General features: G+C 36.8%; 1 protein-coding gene across 5 annotated transcripts in view; it reads right to left on the reverse strand.

The window, feature by feature from the left end:
• Window positions 1–14,239: 14,239 nt before the first annotated feature.
• UGT8 (UDP glycosyltransferase 8) overlaps window positions 14,240–17,960 on the reverse strand; it is a 100,509-nt gene continuing 96,788 nt past the window's right edge. For all 5 annotated transcript variants that reach the window (XM_017347341.3, XM_008267465.4, XM_008267468.4 and 2 more), the window contains one exon: window positions 14,240–16,883. In XM_017347341.3, coding sequence (XP_017202830.2) covers window positions 16,520–16,883 — 364 coding nt within the window. In that variant the 3' untranslated portion in view covers window positions 14,240–16,519. The remainder of the gene's footprint in view (window positions 16,884–17,960) is intronic.

A 17,960-nucleotide genomic window follows, 5' to 3' on the forward strand; every position in this document is an offset into this window, starting at 1 on the left:
AATGAAATCCGGGCATTTACAACAAAATGGAGGAAGCTGGAAAATATCATGCTGAGTGAAATGAGCCAGTCCAAAAGGGACAAATATCATATGTTCTCCCTGATTGATGGCAACTAAATGAGCATCTAAAATGATACCTATTGAAGTGAAATAGACACTATCAGAGACAACGATATGATCAGCCCTTGTCTAGACTGTTGAGGAACAACTTACTATTTTATTCCTTTTAGTATTTTGTTGTTGTTGTTGTTCCTTGGTTTGTTCTACTTAATACCACTCATTGAACTCTGTAATCAATACACAATCATTCTTAGGCATTTAAAAAAAAGAGTTGGTGTTTTGAAATTGATAAAATAAATTAACCCTTAATCAAGATGAGGAAAAAAAAGATGACAGATAAAGTCAGAGACAAGAAAGAGATATGATAGTTTATACCACAAAAATACAAAAATCATTAGGAGCCGTTATCAACACAAACTGGGATACAAATTGGTGCCCATTTGTATTGGCAAATGGGATGCCAGAGTAACAGGCAACAGCCTTACCCACTACAACACAATACTGGATCCTCTACCAAACTTTTAAGGAATAAATAATACCAGTCCTTTTCAAACTATTACAAACAATCAAAAGGACAGGAACCCTTTCAAACTTATACTACAAGGTCAGCATTACCTTGATTCCTAAACCAGACAAGGACACACAGAAAAAAAAGAAAAGGAAGGAAGGAAGGGAGGAAAGGAAGGAAGAAGGGAGGAAAGGAGGAGGGATGGAAGGAGGAAGAGAAATAAAGAGACTATGGACTAATATCCCTGATGAACATAGATGCAAAAATTCTCATCAATCAAATCCAAAAACACACTAAAAAGATCATAAATCATGATCAAGTAGGATTTAACACAAAATGAAGAGGTTATTAAACATATCCAAATCAATAAATGTGATACATCACATGAAGATAATGAACAATAAACATCATCTGGATAGGTACAGAAAAAGCATTTGATAAAATTCAACATCAATTAACATTAAAAGCTTTGAAAAAATTAGATATGGAAGGCATATACCTCAACCTAATAAAGCTACACATTGTAAAATGCACAACCAGCATCATATTGAATGTGGGAAAGCTGAAAATATTTCCTCTAATATCTGAATCCAGACAAGGATGTCCATTCTCACTTCCCTTAATCAATATACTACTGGAAATTTTATCTTAGAGCCACTATGCAAGGGAAAGAAATAAGAGACATACAAATTATAAAGAAGAATGTCAAATGATCCCTGTGTGCAAATGGCATGATTCTATAAAGTGAGAAAACTAAAAATTCCACCAAGATCATTAGAATGGATTAATGAATTCAGTAAAGTTTCAAGATAATAAAATCAACCCATACAAATCAGTAGTATTTTATGCATCAATAATAACTTGCTGATAAAAAAGAGAAATCCTATTCACAATAACTACAAAAAGATAACACCTCAGAATTATTTTAAACAATGCTGTGAATGACTGCTACAATGAAAATTACAAAATACTAATGAAAGCTGTTGAAGATGGCATAAAAATGGGAAGACATTCTATGCTCATGGATTGAAGAATTATCATTGTTAAAATGTTGATAGAACCCAAACCAACTTCTAGATTCAAAGCAATTACCATCAAAATACCAGTGACATTCCACTCATAACTAGACAAAAGTATTCTAAAAAGCATATGGCAGCTCAAAGGACCCCAAGTAGTCAAAGCAACCTTGAACAAAAATAACACTACAAAAGGATTAACATTTCAAGACATATTACAGGCCTATTGTAACTCAAACATCATGTTACTGATATAAGAATCAGTAGACCAAGGGTACAGAATAGAGATCCCAGAAGTTAATCATTGCATATACAACCTCTGATCTTTAAAAATATTCCAAAATCATACACTGGAGAAAGGACAATCTTTAGAAAAAGTGGTGTTGGGAAAATTGGATACCCACATTCAGGTTGAAATTTGACTACCTGCACCACCACCTCTCACCCTACAGAAAAATCCGCTCAAAATTGATCAAAGAGCTAAATGTAGGGCATGGAATTACGAAACTATAGATGAAAATGTAGGGAAAATGCTTCAATATTTTGGACAGGCAACAAATTTTTGGATAAGACCCTAAAAGTACAGGTAACAGAATTAAAAATAGATCAATGACATTACAACAAAGAAGCTTTTGCACATCAAAAGAAACAATCTACCGATGAAGAGATAATCAACACAGTGGAAAAGAATATTTGCAGACTATTCATCTGACAAAGAATTAATACATAGAGTCTATAAAGAACTCAAAACACTCAACAACAAAACATTAAACAATTTAATTTACAAGTAGGAAAAGAACCTGCATATACATTTCTCAAAATAAGAAATGCAAATGGTCAGTAAATATACAAAAAATGCTCAATATCACCAGTCATCAGGGAAATGCAAATCAAAATCACAATGAGAAATCGTTTCATTTAAACTGGAATGCTGGAATGCTATTATCAACAATGCAAAAAAAAAAAAAAAAACAAACACATGGCAGTGATAATGTGAATAAAAGGAAATCCTTATGCATAGTTGCTCATTAATAACTAAAATTGGATCTACCATATGACCCAGCTATCCCTCTTCTGAGTATATATCCAAAGGAAATTAGATCACTATATGAAATAGATACTTGCACTCCCATGTTCATTGTAGCAGTATTCACAATAGTCAAGCTATTGAATCAATATATGCCCATCAATACATAAACAGATATAGATAATATGGTATGTATACACAATGAAATATCATTCAGTCATAAAACAGCATGAAATCTTTTTTTTTCTTTTTTATACATAGTATGTGCCATGGTTGTTAGTTGAAGATTTTATTTTTTTTGAAGGTTTCCTTTCAATGACTTTATTTTTTTTAAACTTTTATTTAATGAATACAAATTTCCAAAGTACAGCTTATGGATTACAATGGCTTCCTCCCCCATAACGTCCCTCCCACTCACAGCCCTCCCCTTTCCCGCTCCCTCTCCCCTTCCATTCGCATAAAGATTCATTTTCAATTCTCTTTATATACAGAAGATCAGTTTGCATATATTAAGTAAAGTAACAGTTTGCACCCACATAGAAACACAAAGTAAAAATACTGTTTGAGTACTAGTTATAGCATTAAATCACAATGTACAGCACACTAAGGACAGAGATCCTACATGAGGAGTAAGTGCTCAGTGACTCCTGTTGTTGACTTAACAAATAGACACTCTTGTTTATGGCATCAGTAATCACCCTAAGCTCTTGTCATGAGTTGCCAAGGCTATGGAAGCCTTTTGAGTTCACCAACTCTGATCATATTTAGACAAGGTCGTAGTCAAAGTGGAAGTTCTCTCCTCCCTTCAGAGAAAGGTACCTCCTTCTTTGATGACCTGTTCGTTCCACTGGGATCTCACTCACAGAGATCTTTCATTTAGGTGGTTTTTTTTTTTTTTTTTTTGTTTGTTTGTTTGTTTGTTGTTTTTTTTTTTTTGTTTTTTTTGCCAGAGTGTCTTGGCTTTCCATGCCTGAAATACTCTCATGGGCTTTTCAGCCGGATCCGCATGCCTTAAGGGCTGATTCTGAGGCCAGAGTGCTGTTTAAGACATCTGCCATTCTATGAGTCTGCTGGGTATCTCGCTTCCCATGTTGGATCATTCTCTCCCTTTTTTATTCTATCAGTTAGTATTTGCAGACACTAGTCTTGATTATGTGATCCCTTTGGCTTGTAGACCTATCATTATGATCAATTGTGAACAGAAATTGATCACTGGGACTAGTGAGATGGCATTGGTACATGCCACTTTGATGGGATTGAATTGGAATTCCCCGGTATGTTTCTAACTCTACCGTTTGGCACCGGGGCTCAATAGGCTAATCCCCTGCCTAGCAGCGCTGGCACACCGGGTTCTAGTCCCTGTCGTGGTGCCAGATTCTGTCCCGGTTGCCCCTCTTCCAGGCCAGCTCTCTGCTATGGCCCAAGAGTGCAGTGGAGGATGGCCCAAGTGCTTGGGCTCTGCACCCCATCGGAGACCTGGAGAAGCACCTGGCTCCTGCCTTCGGATCAGTGCGGTGCACCAGCCGTAGCACGCCAGCCGCGGCGGCCATTGGAGGGTGAACCAATGGCAAAGGAAGACCTTTCTCTCTGTCTCTCTCTCTCACTGTCCACTCTGCCTGTAAAAAAAATAAAAATAAAATAAAAAAAATAAAAGGCATGAAATCTTAACATTTTCAGCAGAACATATAGGTGAACCTGAGGATCATTATGTTAGCTGTGATAAGAAAGTTCTCTCTCTTACGTGCTTATGTGGGAGTTTTAAATACAGCTGATATGAACTTAGAATAGTGGTCATTAGAGCCAGAATAAGGTGGAATGAAGGAGGTAGGAAAGAAGCTGGATAATGGATACCAAAGCACAGTTAGAATTAGCAAGGTCAAGTATTCCATAGCACAGTGGGATGTTTGTGGTTCACAATAATGTATTGTATTCTGTATAGAGGACTAGAAGACAGGCGATTGCAGGATTGTGGATTTTTGCTGTGCAAGTGTAGCAGGACAGTAAGGAAAATTTTGTGGGTATTGATCTGTTTAAGAATCAAGAGCCCAGACTAATTATCAAAGAAAACTTACCCCAGAGGAATACTTTAGATTGACTGGGGGCGGGGTGGGGTGGGAATAGAGCTGTTAGGACATGAACATCAATAAGTATGGTGGAAATGGGTCCTAGAATGACAGCAAGTGGGGTGCTGGGGTAGACAATTTCAGAAGTAGAGAAACTCTGGGTAACAGGAGCCCCAGATTTAGTATGGAGGTGATGAGTGAAGAGGAAGGGAAGAATTGGTCAAGGCTGTGATAACACCAAGGAACTCTGATAGCATTTTTGTCAAATGGCCCACCCAATATTTGGAAGGATTTGAAGGCCTCTAGTCCAAACTTCTAGAGCAGAAATGTGTACTAAGGTGTTACTGTCAACAAATCTTAGCCAAGTAGCTGCCACCCTGAACTCAAAAGTCACTCACAACAGAGTATGTTCTATCAGTGATTAGGTCAAGATGTTTAAAGTATAGAATAATATTTTAATTTAAAAATTACTTTCTTTTATTTATTTTTTTATTTTATTTTATTTATTTTTTTTTATTTTTGACAGGCAGAGTGGACAGTGAGATACTGAGACAGAGAGAAAGGTCTTCCTTTGCCATTGGTTCACCCTCCAATGGCCGCCGCGGCCAGCGCGCTGCGGCCGGCGCACTGCGCTGATCCGATGGCAGGAGCCAGGAGCCAGGTGCTTTTCCTGGTCTCCCATGGGGTGCAGGGCCCAAGCACCTGGGCCATCCTCCACTGCACTCCCTGGCCACAGCAGAGGGCTGGCCTGGAAGAGGGGCAACAGGGACAGAATCCGGCGCCCCGACCAGGACTAGAACCCGGTGTGCCGGCGCCGCTAGGCGGAGGATTAGCCTATTGAGCCGCGGCGCCGGCCCTAAAAATTACTTTTTTGGAAGAATTTTTATTTTTTATTTTTTTTATAAGAAAATGTTTGACAATATTTGGACAGAAGGGGCTTTTGAATCTTCTTGAACAAAAGCTCTTGAGCAAAATTCTTAGATGGAGGAGCAACAGGGAATGTTCTTTTAGAGTTGACATTTACTTACTTTTCAATACAGAGCCATGAAACCATTCCAAATTCTCCCACTTCATCTGTTGGGTCTCTTTATCTTAAGTTCCAAGATCTGGCAGCATATCAGGCAGTTACATTCAAGTTTTTAACCCTCTGAGCCTAATATGAAAATAAATATAATTCAAATAAATCAGTATCACTGCTTGGAGTTTTGATTGTAACATTATCAGGCTCTCACACAACTCATTGTGTTTGCTTTCTCAGTCTCTTTGCTCCCAGTTTCTCCTCAAATGAGTCATGGTCAAGGAAAATACGTTTATTTTCTGTAATCTCCAAAAAGGAGTATAGCTTTTCACTAGCTCCAAAGATGTAACAGGCTATTGAGCTAGAACTATCAAGTCCAATCTGAGAAAAAGGGGTTAGAAGGTATCTTTCTGCATGGGCTCCACTCACAGACTTGAAACTTTTCCTAATTTTATTACTTTACATCCTGTGTTCTTCACCCAATGGCAGAGACAAGATACTGATTCTGAGATTCAGCTATTGAATCAATTGCTAAATTCCATGCATGATTGCCTTATTTACTGTATTTCATTATTGTGCTTATAATGAAATCTTTAAAAATTATAATATGTGAGATTTTTAAAAGGTATATAAATGCATACTATGAGAAAATTATGCATAAATTTTTAAATGTCCATTATGTCTTTTAATTCCATTTTCAATGATTTTCTGAAATTCCCTTATGTAACACTCAGTTATAACATTTCTTTTTTTTTTTTTTTTTGACAGGCAGTTAGACAGAGAGAGAGAGACAGAGAGAAAAGCAGTTATAACATTTCTCGTATAGTCACTCATACCTAGAGTAATCTTTTTCTTATTTCTTTTTTTAGCAATTTATTTTTCTAAGGCAACATTATGTCCTAGTCCTTGCACTCCCATTTAAATCATTATCACCTAATCATAATGTTTACTGTATCATGATTGTTCTGGATCACCTTGTTAGCACTCCTAGTCATTCTTCCACACCAAGTTGTGTAAAAAGCTAGTTTATTAATTGTTGTTTCTGCTGAATCTTTCATTACCAGAACATAGCCTTTCATGTTTCAAGATGAAAAACTAAAAAATCATTTCTTTTTCTTCAAACCAGCTAAGAAGTTGTGCATGTTACAACTATTTTGGTCATTTCCTAAGCCAAACACAAAGAATCCTAGCAGTGCTTTCCTGTTATCTACAATTTAGCTTAAATGAAATGCTTATACATTATATCAAATGATCTGTATACAAGAAGTTTGACATCCATAGTTTTGAGAGCTATGCCACATGACTAGGTATTGAACACTCAAGTACATAAATGCATCTTGGGAGAAGTTACTGAATTGCTAATGCAAAGCAGATTGTGTCTCACAGTGACAAACTGAAGAGCCCAAAGAAAACAGGTACCAGTAAGAAAACAGATCTTGTTCTCAGAATGGTAGTCGCTTCTTCATCATACACACTTGTCAGAACAAATTACTTGCAGGTTCCTGTGTTCCTCACTGTCTCCTGTAACTCAACCCTTATCACTCTAGGGCCAGCCCTTCCCCAAATTTCCTTCATCTGCTTCTCTGCTTATGGAACTTCTATTCATTATTTCTGATTCAACTAAGATAACTCCCATGGTGTGGAAACTTTTCTGTGTTTCAATGGCACATTGTTCAGACCTCCATTACAATATACATCCCATGGCCTATTGAAATTGCTTATTTGTTGTTTTTGTTCTCTTGATGTCAGGGACTATGGCTTCTTCATGCTTGAATCAACACTATCACATACAGTGCCTGGCACTTTAGAAACAAAGAAAACAATGTTTGTGTTTTAAGAAAGGCAGTACTTAGAGCAGTGAGATCAAGAGGATCATAATACTGACAAAGAAATGTTACTTGGTGGTGTCCAAAATGAAGAAATATTTGATGATGTATAAACTAAAATAAATTTTACAGATGAAATCCAACTTAGGAATATGAGGTATAAGTTTGGAATTGATCATAAAATGAGTGGGCATCTTGTATATAAAATTAAGAAATGTGAGAAAGCTAGAGGGTACGAAGTGAGTAAGCAACATTAATTCATGCAGTTGGGATTAAAAGACCATTAAAACATAACCAAACACACATCTTTTGCTAAAATTTTATGAGATAAAGTTCTGATAAATATAGATTATAAGTAAAGAATATTCCACCACACTACCTATTCTATAAATGAGGCAAATGGAAAATAATAAAAACATAATATAAGTAACAGAAATAAAATATTAAATTATCCGATCATTTGCAGCAGAATGTAAGTAGATGGTGTTGAAAGAAGGATGAAGAAATGTTAAATTGGTAAAGAGATATACAGCAAAAGCCAAGGTGAATGGCAAAAATTACTTAGGTATGTTTGAGAAACATAAAGATCATTCCCATGAGGAAAAAATGCTATTCTAAAGGACGTGGGTGCTTGGGATGACATTCAAACTTTGAGTAGAAATATCAAAGCTTTTTTATTTCCATGGATCTTCAAATCTTTCTCTATGGTGTAGACAGCAATGCAAATGGATACTTAACTTAGAAAGAAACAGAGACTTCTAGGGAAAGAGACGCCAAAACAAGAGCAATTGGATCCGTTTGATGCTGGTAACAACAAGGTGTATTCCTACACTGAACCGATAAGAGCATTTGGACTGGATTTCCAAGGCTGGCACATTGGTAATCGTCAGATAATAGGTAGCCCTCAACAAGGCTCTGTATTGCAGCCAAAAAGTAACACACAACTCACAGTTGACAACTTTTAGTTTACAAATAGAATCCAAAAGCAAGGATGATAGGAAAACTGGAAAAGTGCCAATAAACATGACATGCTATGCCATACACATTAAAAATTAGTGTAACAAAACTAATAAGCACTAAGTTTAATTGCATGAACAGATCATTTATTTATTTACAAGGTATGGAAAGGCATATTACCCAGGTGACTTTTCATATTTGCTGAAAGGATTTTATCATGTGACACTTTTAATAAATACTGTGAACCTGTGAGTCTTATAAAACAATAGGAAAATGAAAAGACTTCTATTTACTTAATATAAATAAGGAATTGAAACAATATAAATTGAATAAATTAATTGAAATCTTCAAGAATATGATATCCTCTCAAACTGAAACATTTCCCTCATCTGATTCTTTTCTTTTAGAGTTCATAGACTCTATTGTATAACAAACTTGAAAACATTCATCATAAATATCTAGGAATAGTTTCTTCACCAGTGGTGTGAGGAACAGCAGACATACTTCAGTTGGCATCTAAAAGGTGGTAATATTAAATGGATACACTTGGCACAGACAAACTGCATGTAACCAAATGCTAAGTTTATTAACATTGGAGAATTTAAGATTATTAAGTTCCATCATCTCTGATTCAAGAAAATCAGTGATAGCCAGCAGGAATTTGTTTTGCACCATGTTGATATGCAAAAACATGGATTGACCCCATCTGCTCCTACAATAGTAAGCTACTCTCTAATGGATTGGATCTATTTATGCTGAAAGCTGAATCACTAGAAAATCTATTACATGATATGGCCCATATGCTGACAGATGCTGCATATTACCCAAATCTTGCATTTTCCAAATCTTATCCACTTCTCCGGGTCATATATTCAAGTCCTTTAAATACTTTTACTTGATTGTACTCCTTCCCACATTCTCTTGTGCAAAAGAAAAGATGGCTTACCATGCCAACAGGTTACAGAGTTGGAAGACCTACCTATCTAGTACAGATAAGCCTCTCTGAAATATATCAATTGAAATAAAAATGCACTGTGAAGAAAATCATAGGCATTATGAGGCAGTTTCGATCTGAAACTTGAATTATTTACTTATTTATTTGATATGCAGAGGAGAGAGAGAAAAAGCGAGAGAGAGAGAGAATCTCATCCATTAGTTCAGTCCCCAGATGACTGCAACGGCTGGAGCTAGGATTAAACTAGGAGCTGAGAACTCAATCCAGGTCTCCCACACAAGTGGCAGGAATCCAGTTACTTCCGCCATCACCTGATACCTCTGGCAATATGCATTAGTTGGAAACTGGAGTCAAGAGCCAAGGCAGGAACCAAATCCAGGCGCTATGATGTTGGACATGGCATCTCAACAGCAGATCAAATACCCATCCCACTGGCTGCTTCCTTCCCAGACTCTCTGCCTTTGTAACCCACACATTTTTATTCTTTGCCACATAATGAATAATCATGCTGCAATCCCAGCTTCCAGTAAGTTTTCGAGGCCAGCGCCGCGGCTCAATAGACTAATCCTCCGCCTGCGGTGCCGGCACACCGGGTTCTACTTCCAGTCAGGGCACCGGATTCTCTCCTGGTTGCTCCTCTTCCAGTCCAGCTCTCTGCTGTGGCCCGGGAGTGCAGAGGAGGATGGTCCAAGTGCTTGGGCCCTGCACCCGCATAGGAGACCAGGAGAAGCACCTGGATCCTGGCTTCGGATCAGCGCAGTGCGCCAGCTGCAAAGCGCCAGCCGCAGCAGCCATTGTGGAGTGAACCAACGAAAAAGGAAGACCTTTCTCTCTCTCTCTCTGTCCACTCTGCCTGCCCCCAAAAATAAGTTTTTGAATGCCTGTCATCTATCTGTCTTGGGCTTTTCTCTAACAGACAGTTGGCTACAGTTTCAATGTCTTCTGTTAACAACAGGGATATGAGTGATACCAAATAAAGGAGAGCTAGAGAATCAGAAGCAGAATGCATTTCCTGGTGCAGAAGGCCCCTGTTAGAAGTACCAATAAAGAAAGGATGAGGCAAGCTTCCAGTGCGGAGAGACGAGGTCTTCATTTGTACAAACTAGTTGTGTAAGAATGTTAACTGACCAAGTTGAGGATAACAAGGCAGATATGTGGCTTGACAATGTACAGACCACCAATATGCCCCAAATAGTTCAAGCAGTGCCACATCCAGAGGGTCACTTGGTGCCCTGAGGAAACAGAATGCTCACTCAGTGACAGCATTCCTCCTGACAGCCACAGGGAGTGCAGTGTGCTCATTCATCATTTCTGATGGGCCTTACACTCCTTATATGGGATTCAGTTGGCTCAGATGAAACACTTTCAGATGAATTCAAAGTTCTCTTAGTTTGGTAATATGTAATTTAGAATGTTTGAATCCTCAATTATTAAGACACTCAGGATATCCACAACCCATATCACAATCTCTACCTTGGAGTCCTAGCTACAGAGCTTTCTCCTGATACTCACCCCAGGAGGCAGCAAGTGATGGCTCAAATACTTGGGTTTGTGCCACCCACATGGGGCACCTCAATAGTTCTTGGCTCCTAGCTTCAGCCTGGCCTACCCCTGGCTGTTGTGGGCATTTGGGAAGTGAACTGGCAGAGAGAAGATCTCTCTTACTCTGTTTTTCAAATAGAATATTTTTAAACATAATTTTTTAAAAAAGTTATTAGATATAGCACAAACACCATATACTTGGAAACGGCAGGCAATTTAGAAAACATCTAATGAAGGTAACAGAAAACCCAGCAGAAGAAACCAAAAGCTTGGAGTTAGGAAAAGGATAACAAAAGAAGACAGAGTCTAACACAAAACCCAGACTCAGATAGATTCATGTTCGAAATTAAGTGTGCTTTCAAAAGTGGTACACCTTGCAGATCAAGTCCCTTGGTTTCATGAAATTTACACAGAGGTACTGGGTAAATTTCTTCCTTATCTTCATCTTCTTTGAGAGCTCAAGTGATAAAATGTCATCAATCAGTTAAATCCATTGTTAATGTTTATCCCTAGATTGTAAATATAGTTTAATTCCTAAATCTAAAATATTTTTATTCCAGAATAAATAAGATGGAAATAGAAGAGTATTCAAAGTCATGCCTTGATTTTATTCTGTAAGTTTCATTCTATTTTCCCAATATTTAATCAATTGTTGCAAAGAGCACATCTGACAGATTTTAAGACTTGCTACTTCTTTTGAACTTCCTTCCATTAAGAAATTTTTGTTTCCTGAAATAGTCTTAGTCTGTATTTGTGCCAATGTCTCAAGAAATCAAGAAAGTATTAATATTTTCAAATCTAATTTCTAGAGAATTATAACATTTAAAAACTATGCACATATAAATATATTCATATATAAAAATACAATTTATATTTATCACTTATACATATTGCACTAGTATTTGCTTTTTCTATGATCAAAAGTAACTATTCAGGGCTGGTGCTGTGGCTCACTTGGTTAATCCTCCGCGTGGGGCGCTGGCATCCCTTATGGGCACCGGGTTCTAGTCCTGGTTGCTCCTCTTCCAGCCAAGCTCTCTGCTGTGGCCCAGGAAGGCAGGGGAGGATGGCCCAATGCTAGGGCCCCTACACCCCCATGGAAGACCAGGAGGAGGCACCTGGCTCCTGGCTTCGGATCGACATAGCTCCAGCAATAGCGGCCATTTGAGGGGTGAACCAACAGAAGGTAGACCTTTCTCTCTTTCTCTCTCTCTCACTGTCTATCTTTCAAAAAAATAAAAAAAAAAAAAAGAAAAGAAAAAGTAGTTGTTCACATTGGTATTTTTAAGTACTGCAGCACTGTCTTCTCACTTATACATTGAGCCTCTTGTTATACCTAAAGAGAATATTCAGGACTAGAAGCAGAATTGATTTTCAAGACATTATATACTTGGCCTTTTCTAGATCTCTGGGCTCTGCCAGTTCCTTCAATTTGTGGACAAAAGGCATAGTCCACCCACCACACAGCATTACTAACTTGATAGGCAATATTACATACAATTTACCTAATGTACTTGCATCCTTCAAGTTCCCATTTTCTGCTAAAAGTGAGGAATACACAGACAAGCCAAAGTTGTATGATGGAAATCAAATTAGCATGGACATATAAAATTTATCCTTTCAAACACATTAGATACTTCAGTGCAGTGTTCTGCTAAGTAAAACCACAACAGATCCTTCAATTAAAAACAAAATCTATTTGGATTAAAGATGTCAATTTAAAAACTCTTAACTCTTTCAGTGTATTTATTTGAAAGGCAGAGTGACATGTGGGGGAGAAGGGATCTCCCATCAACTGGCTCATTCCCCAAATTCCTGCAGCAGCCACGACTGAGAAAGGCTGAAGCTAGGGGCCAGGAGCCAGGAACTCTATCTGGGTCTCCCCCAGGGGTGGCAAGAACCCCAAGTACTTGGACCTTCATCTTCTGCCTCCCAGACACATTACCAGGAAGCTAGATGGAAGGTAGAGGCAGAGGCAGGACTGAATCCTATGCATTCCAATATGAGATGTGTTCCAAGAGGCAGCTTATCCTGCTGTCTCACAATGCCCATCCATAACATCACATTTTGAAAATGTTAAAACACATTATAGATAGAAACATGAGAATGAAATAATTTGAATTCTATAAAATTCAGTGTGAACTTCAAGTTTCCATGGCTAATAAAGAAAATGTACTGTAATACCTGAAATATTACCGTAAATGAGATTAATGTTGGTGCTGGGCTGCTTTGAGTAGACAGACACTATTAATTATTTGAATAACAATTTTACCTACAGTTCTGATTTTCCAGTCTGAACTTGGGCTATATATTACTGTATTAAAAAAAAAAAAACAGTAGTTTAACGTACTAGGCAGATTATCAGAAATTGTGAAGGTTGCATTATAAATTAATGCTCTCTTACAAAATGCCTGATTATTCCAAAAGTAAAGGTATGAATGATGTAATTACAATGAATCTTTTTGGTTTCCATATTACAAAAACCGAGTATCAGCACCCATGCCATTCGTCTCCTGCTAGTCCTCCCAACTTAGCAACTCAAACACGCAAATGACTGGGGAGTTGTTAACTTTGGCAGGATTTGTAGAAAAATGACAATATGGATATTTTAATTGTGTGGGACTTCTAAGGCACTTCTAACTAGGATTTGCTGAAAAAAAGTTTTTGCTGTCTGCCAATGATCAATAGCATCTTTGTATGAAATTTATGGCTTTAAAAGCTAGCTAAGAATCTTACCATCTCAGAAACAGGATAAGAAATTCTTTAATTTACAATTTGGAGATGTTTCAAAAAGACAGTGCCTATAGTTCTCAAACTTCATCACATAAGATTGAAATATCTTCTATTTCAAATTATTTTCAATTATATAAGCTGCAAATAAGCATTCTCTGATGTGATTTGATATATACAAACCAGTGGAATTATGTAGAAGAATGAAAATCAATTAATTATATTTTCAATAAAACACACTAAATTATCTCTTACAGTTGTTTTTCAACTTATTTTGGTTCTTGTATTCTTAAAGCAGTCAATATGGAATCACTGAATTTTCATAGCTGCCTTTGAGAATAGAATATTTAGAGATCTTTTCTCAACTTCAACTTTAAACAATTGCTTTAACCCAAACATGAGCTCTCTTCAGTCTTCGACATCCACAACTAAAGGGATAATATATTACTTCTCATTTTTGTCTGACATGATGACACCAACCAAAGAAATATTTAAATAACTGCAAAGATTCTTTCTGAAAAATAAATGAATAAATACTTTCTTGAAAATTTTACTTTATTAGAGAATCTAGCCCACGTGTGGAAAATTTAAAATCATTCTATTTATCAAAAACTGGCTAACAATAAACTTACTAGAAAAAAAAAAAAAAACAGTGATCTGTAAATACCTACAGTTAACATTCTTAGTTCTGGGACAGAATTTTAAGATCCATGTTGATGTACCTGTTAGGTAAATCCTCTTGTTTAATAAGAATAAAAAACATTCTCACATTTAATACATTGTTTTCACACTCATTTATACAAATAAAAGTTGTGAGACCTGTCTTAGAAACAAGTTTATAATGGATATATATACAAATATAAATAATATTGTCAAATAAAATCTTATTCCAACAACATTTCTCTATTTTAAATCATGTTTATTAAATTTTTATCACAGTGGAGATTACCTTATGCTTAATCATCCAGTCAGTGCCTACTGTCAAATTCATCAAATTCCAAAAAAGTAAAATCAACTCATTCATACACTCTAAGTCCTGTTACCATCCCACCATTCATTGCCTGTCTTTTTTTCCCTTTTAATGTCAACAGTATGATAAGATTGTGAAAAGGTATAACTAACAGACTTATATGTATAATACCATTTCTTCAAGTATTCAGAGAGCAGTACATTTGTCTGCACTGTACATTAGAAAACTACCTGTGACATTATTTCTAGATATAAGGGAGAGGCTCCTGGTGGGAGTGTAATGAAATTGTATGTCATAGTGTATGACAAGGATTTATAACATTCTAGAATTTTCACAACTCCTCCATATTAGTGAATGATATCAGGTAAATGTTGTATTTTTCTGTTCTCAGCTGTCAGACATGGGATTTCAAACTACAAATAAATAAAGCATACACTCAACACGTGTAGTGCAAATGCTAAGTAAACAGAATGACATGGAATAAACCCATGGCTGCCGACAAGTGAACGGTTCAGCAGGGAGGTCCTGGTTTTGTGATGCCTGTGCCTTGCATCCCTGTTCTCATATGAATACTGCCACTGCTCCATGTCTGCACAACGACTGGAAAAGGCTGCTGCGGTGGGGGCAGCAGAGGAGAAGGCAGTAAGAGAAACTCATTCCCATGAACAAGTGGTACAATTTCTCTGTCACATCTGTGTATCACGGTAAAGTCTGATTTGCTAACAGAATCTCAAACCTCTCCAGACAAAGCAGGTACCAAGATGGAGAACTGTGAATGTTCCAGGAAAAGTGTTGGCACCTATGTGACATAGATTGTGTGGCTTAGGCAACACAGGGATGAGATGATTTCTTAGAGTTAAAACTTTGGAAATGTAACACCTGAACATTCAAAAGTTACATTATAGAAAAGCCATCAAATAGTTATATAAACAAATAATGGCCCGGTTTTAAAATGTCATGTAAATGATAATTTTTAGTATTTTGAACAAAAGTCGTAGCCTTTTGCTTTGTCTTAATGACGCAGTTAACATAATGGCTCTCATTACAATGAATAGAAAAAAAAAACTAAAATTCTTCTAGAGGAAAATTACTGGAAGGAGAACAAAAGTAAAATGTGACAAGCAATCATACATTTGCTTATTACATGTTTTCCCCACAGAAGTATTCATGGTCTGTAAGCAAAGGAAAACACAAACAATGAACCAAACAAGAAGTACAAAAAAACTATACCACCTATATCTTCATTTTCTTCCTCTATTCATTTTTGAGGGAAAAGTGTTCTTTCATATTAGTGTTCTGAATTCACACAGATTAAATGCTGCAAGAGACACATCTGGAACCTGTGTGTTTACTTCATTTCTGAATGTTTTACCCTCAACAAATGTAATGAGCAGCCAGGATATATGTTCTCTATTAAGAGAAACACACACAGCCACAGCCACACCCACACCCACCCATACACACACATACAAATATTACTTAGAGGAAGGAAACCATTCCTTATCTGGGACACACACAGATAACAAGATTTAAAACTAAGGTCTGACACAATCACTTAATTGATTTAAATAATTAAGGCTTCTAAAAGTTTCAGTGCCAAAACTTTCTGCATCAGTGTTCGGAAAAAACACTTTCTTTCTTTCCTTTTTTTTTTTTTTTTTTTTTTTGCATTTTAGGTTTGTGCTTCTTACAGCCATCTTCATTCCACAGAATTTCATTAGTAAGATCTGATAAGGGACTGTTAAAATTGCTTTTACTGATGTTTTCCTTTTAGTAGCTGTTAGACTAAATTATAGCAGTAAAAATTCAATGACAACAGATTTGATTCCAACACCCTGGCTGTTGGATCACTTCACTTTCTTTTCATGTTTAATATGGCCATTTCTTTTATACTTGCCATTGAGTATTCCATTGTGGTAATGTCCATTAACTGCGCTATGCTTATTTCTAGACCATAGACTTTTGATTTTTCTGTAGATAAATTTTGTCACCCAGGACAACAGGAAGTAAAACAAGGCAGCACCAATCAAAAACACAACAGCAACATCCAGTAAAAAATACTGAAAGAAGGAGATTTGATGGACAGCGGCACGCAGGTGGTGGGCTCCATTGTGGCGGAGAATGTAATCTATCCAGTAGACAGTTCGATTGACAGGGTGACCAGGTTGATCCTTGTGAATTTCTGAAAGCTTCTGGGCCCTCTGACGGTAGCTATGGGGTGGAGACAAAACACAGGGTGGTCAAGTATACACACAGTTCTTTATTTCTGTATCTCTGGGAAAATCAAAACGATCCTTTATCAAGCACCTACTCTGTTCCAAGCACTGTGTTAAGTGCCTGAAACACATTATCTTATTATATTTATTACCCAATATTACACATTTCATACTGGCAAGGAAGATGTAAATCAAAGCATTACAACTACAAAGCTGAAATTCAGATTCAAACTTAGACCCCAAATTCTACTCTCTTTACTCACTATTCACACATAGTCCTTCTCTCTATAAGCTTTTAAATACTATTCATCCAGTAGTATCAAGCAGGAAGGGGAGTGTAGTTATTAGATTGTAAAAGAGAGGGTGGAGAAAAAAATGCAGAATTTTGTTCCACCATTTTTAGCAGTGACATTTAATTTTCTTTTTTTTAACTTTTATTTAGTAAATATAAATTTCCAAAGTACAGTTTATAGATTACAATGGCTTCCCCCCCATAACTTCCCTCCCACTCACACCCCTCCCATCTCCCGCTCCCTCTCCCATTCCATTCACATCAAGATTCATTTTCAATTATCTTTATATACAGAAGATCGATTTAGTGTACATTAAGTAAAGATTTCATCAGTTTGCACCCACACAGAAACACAAAGTGTAAAATACTGTTTCAGTATTAGTTATAGCATTACTTCACATTGGATAACACATTAAGGACAGATCCCATATGATGACATGCACATATTCTTTATTACACATACAAAAAGAATTGAAAAATGCTCCAACCTGTGAAGCCGTACATGACATCATAATCAAATGTAATTGCAATGTTTCCAGCTTGCATGGCTCACATGGTAGAGCCAATTAACAGGACATGGATACAGAACACAAGGAGTGTTGGGAACAGTCATGACAGTTTGTGATGGAGTGGAAGGAAAGATCCAGAAAGCAGCTAGAAATTTGAGGCAGGAGTGAGAATACAGTGACTAATGAAAAATCCACTCAGAATTTATGAACTGATTGGATGACTCTTTTTATGATTTTAGCCCTAAACATTAAGCTCTAACAGATGAGAACA

This window comes from Oryctolagus cuniculus, chromosome 8, assembly GCF_964237555.1.
Source record: "Oryctolagus cuniculus chromosome 8, mOryCun1.1, whole genome shotgun sequence".
Classification (NCBI taxonomy): Eukaryota; Metazoa; Chordata; class Mammalia; order Lagomorpha; family Leporidae; genus Oryctolagus; species Oryctolagus cuniculus.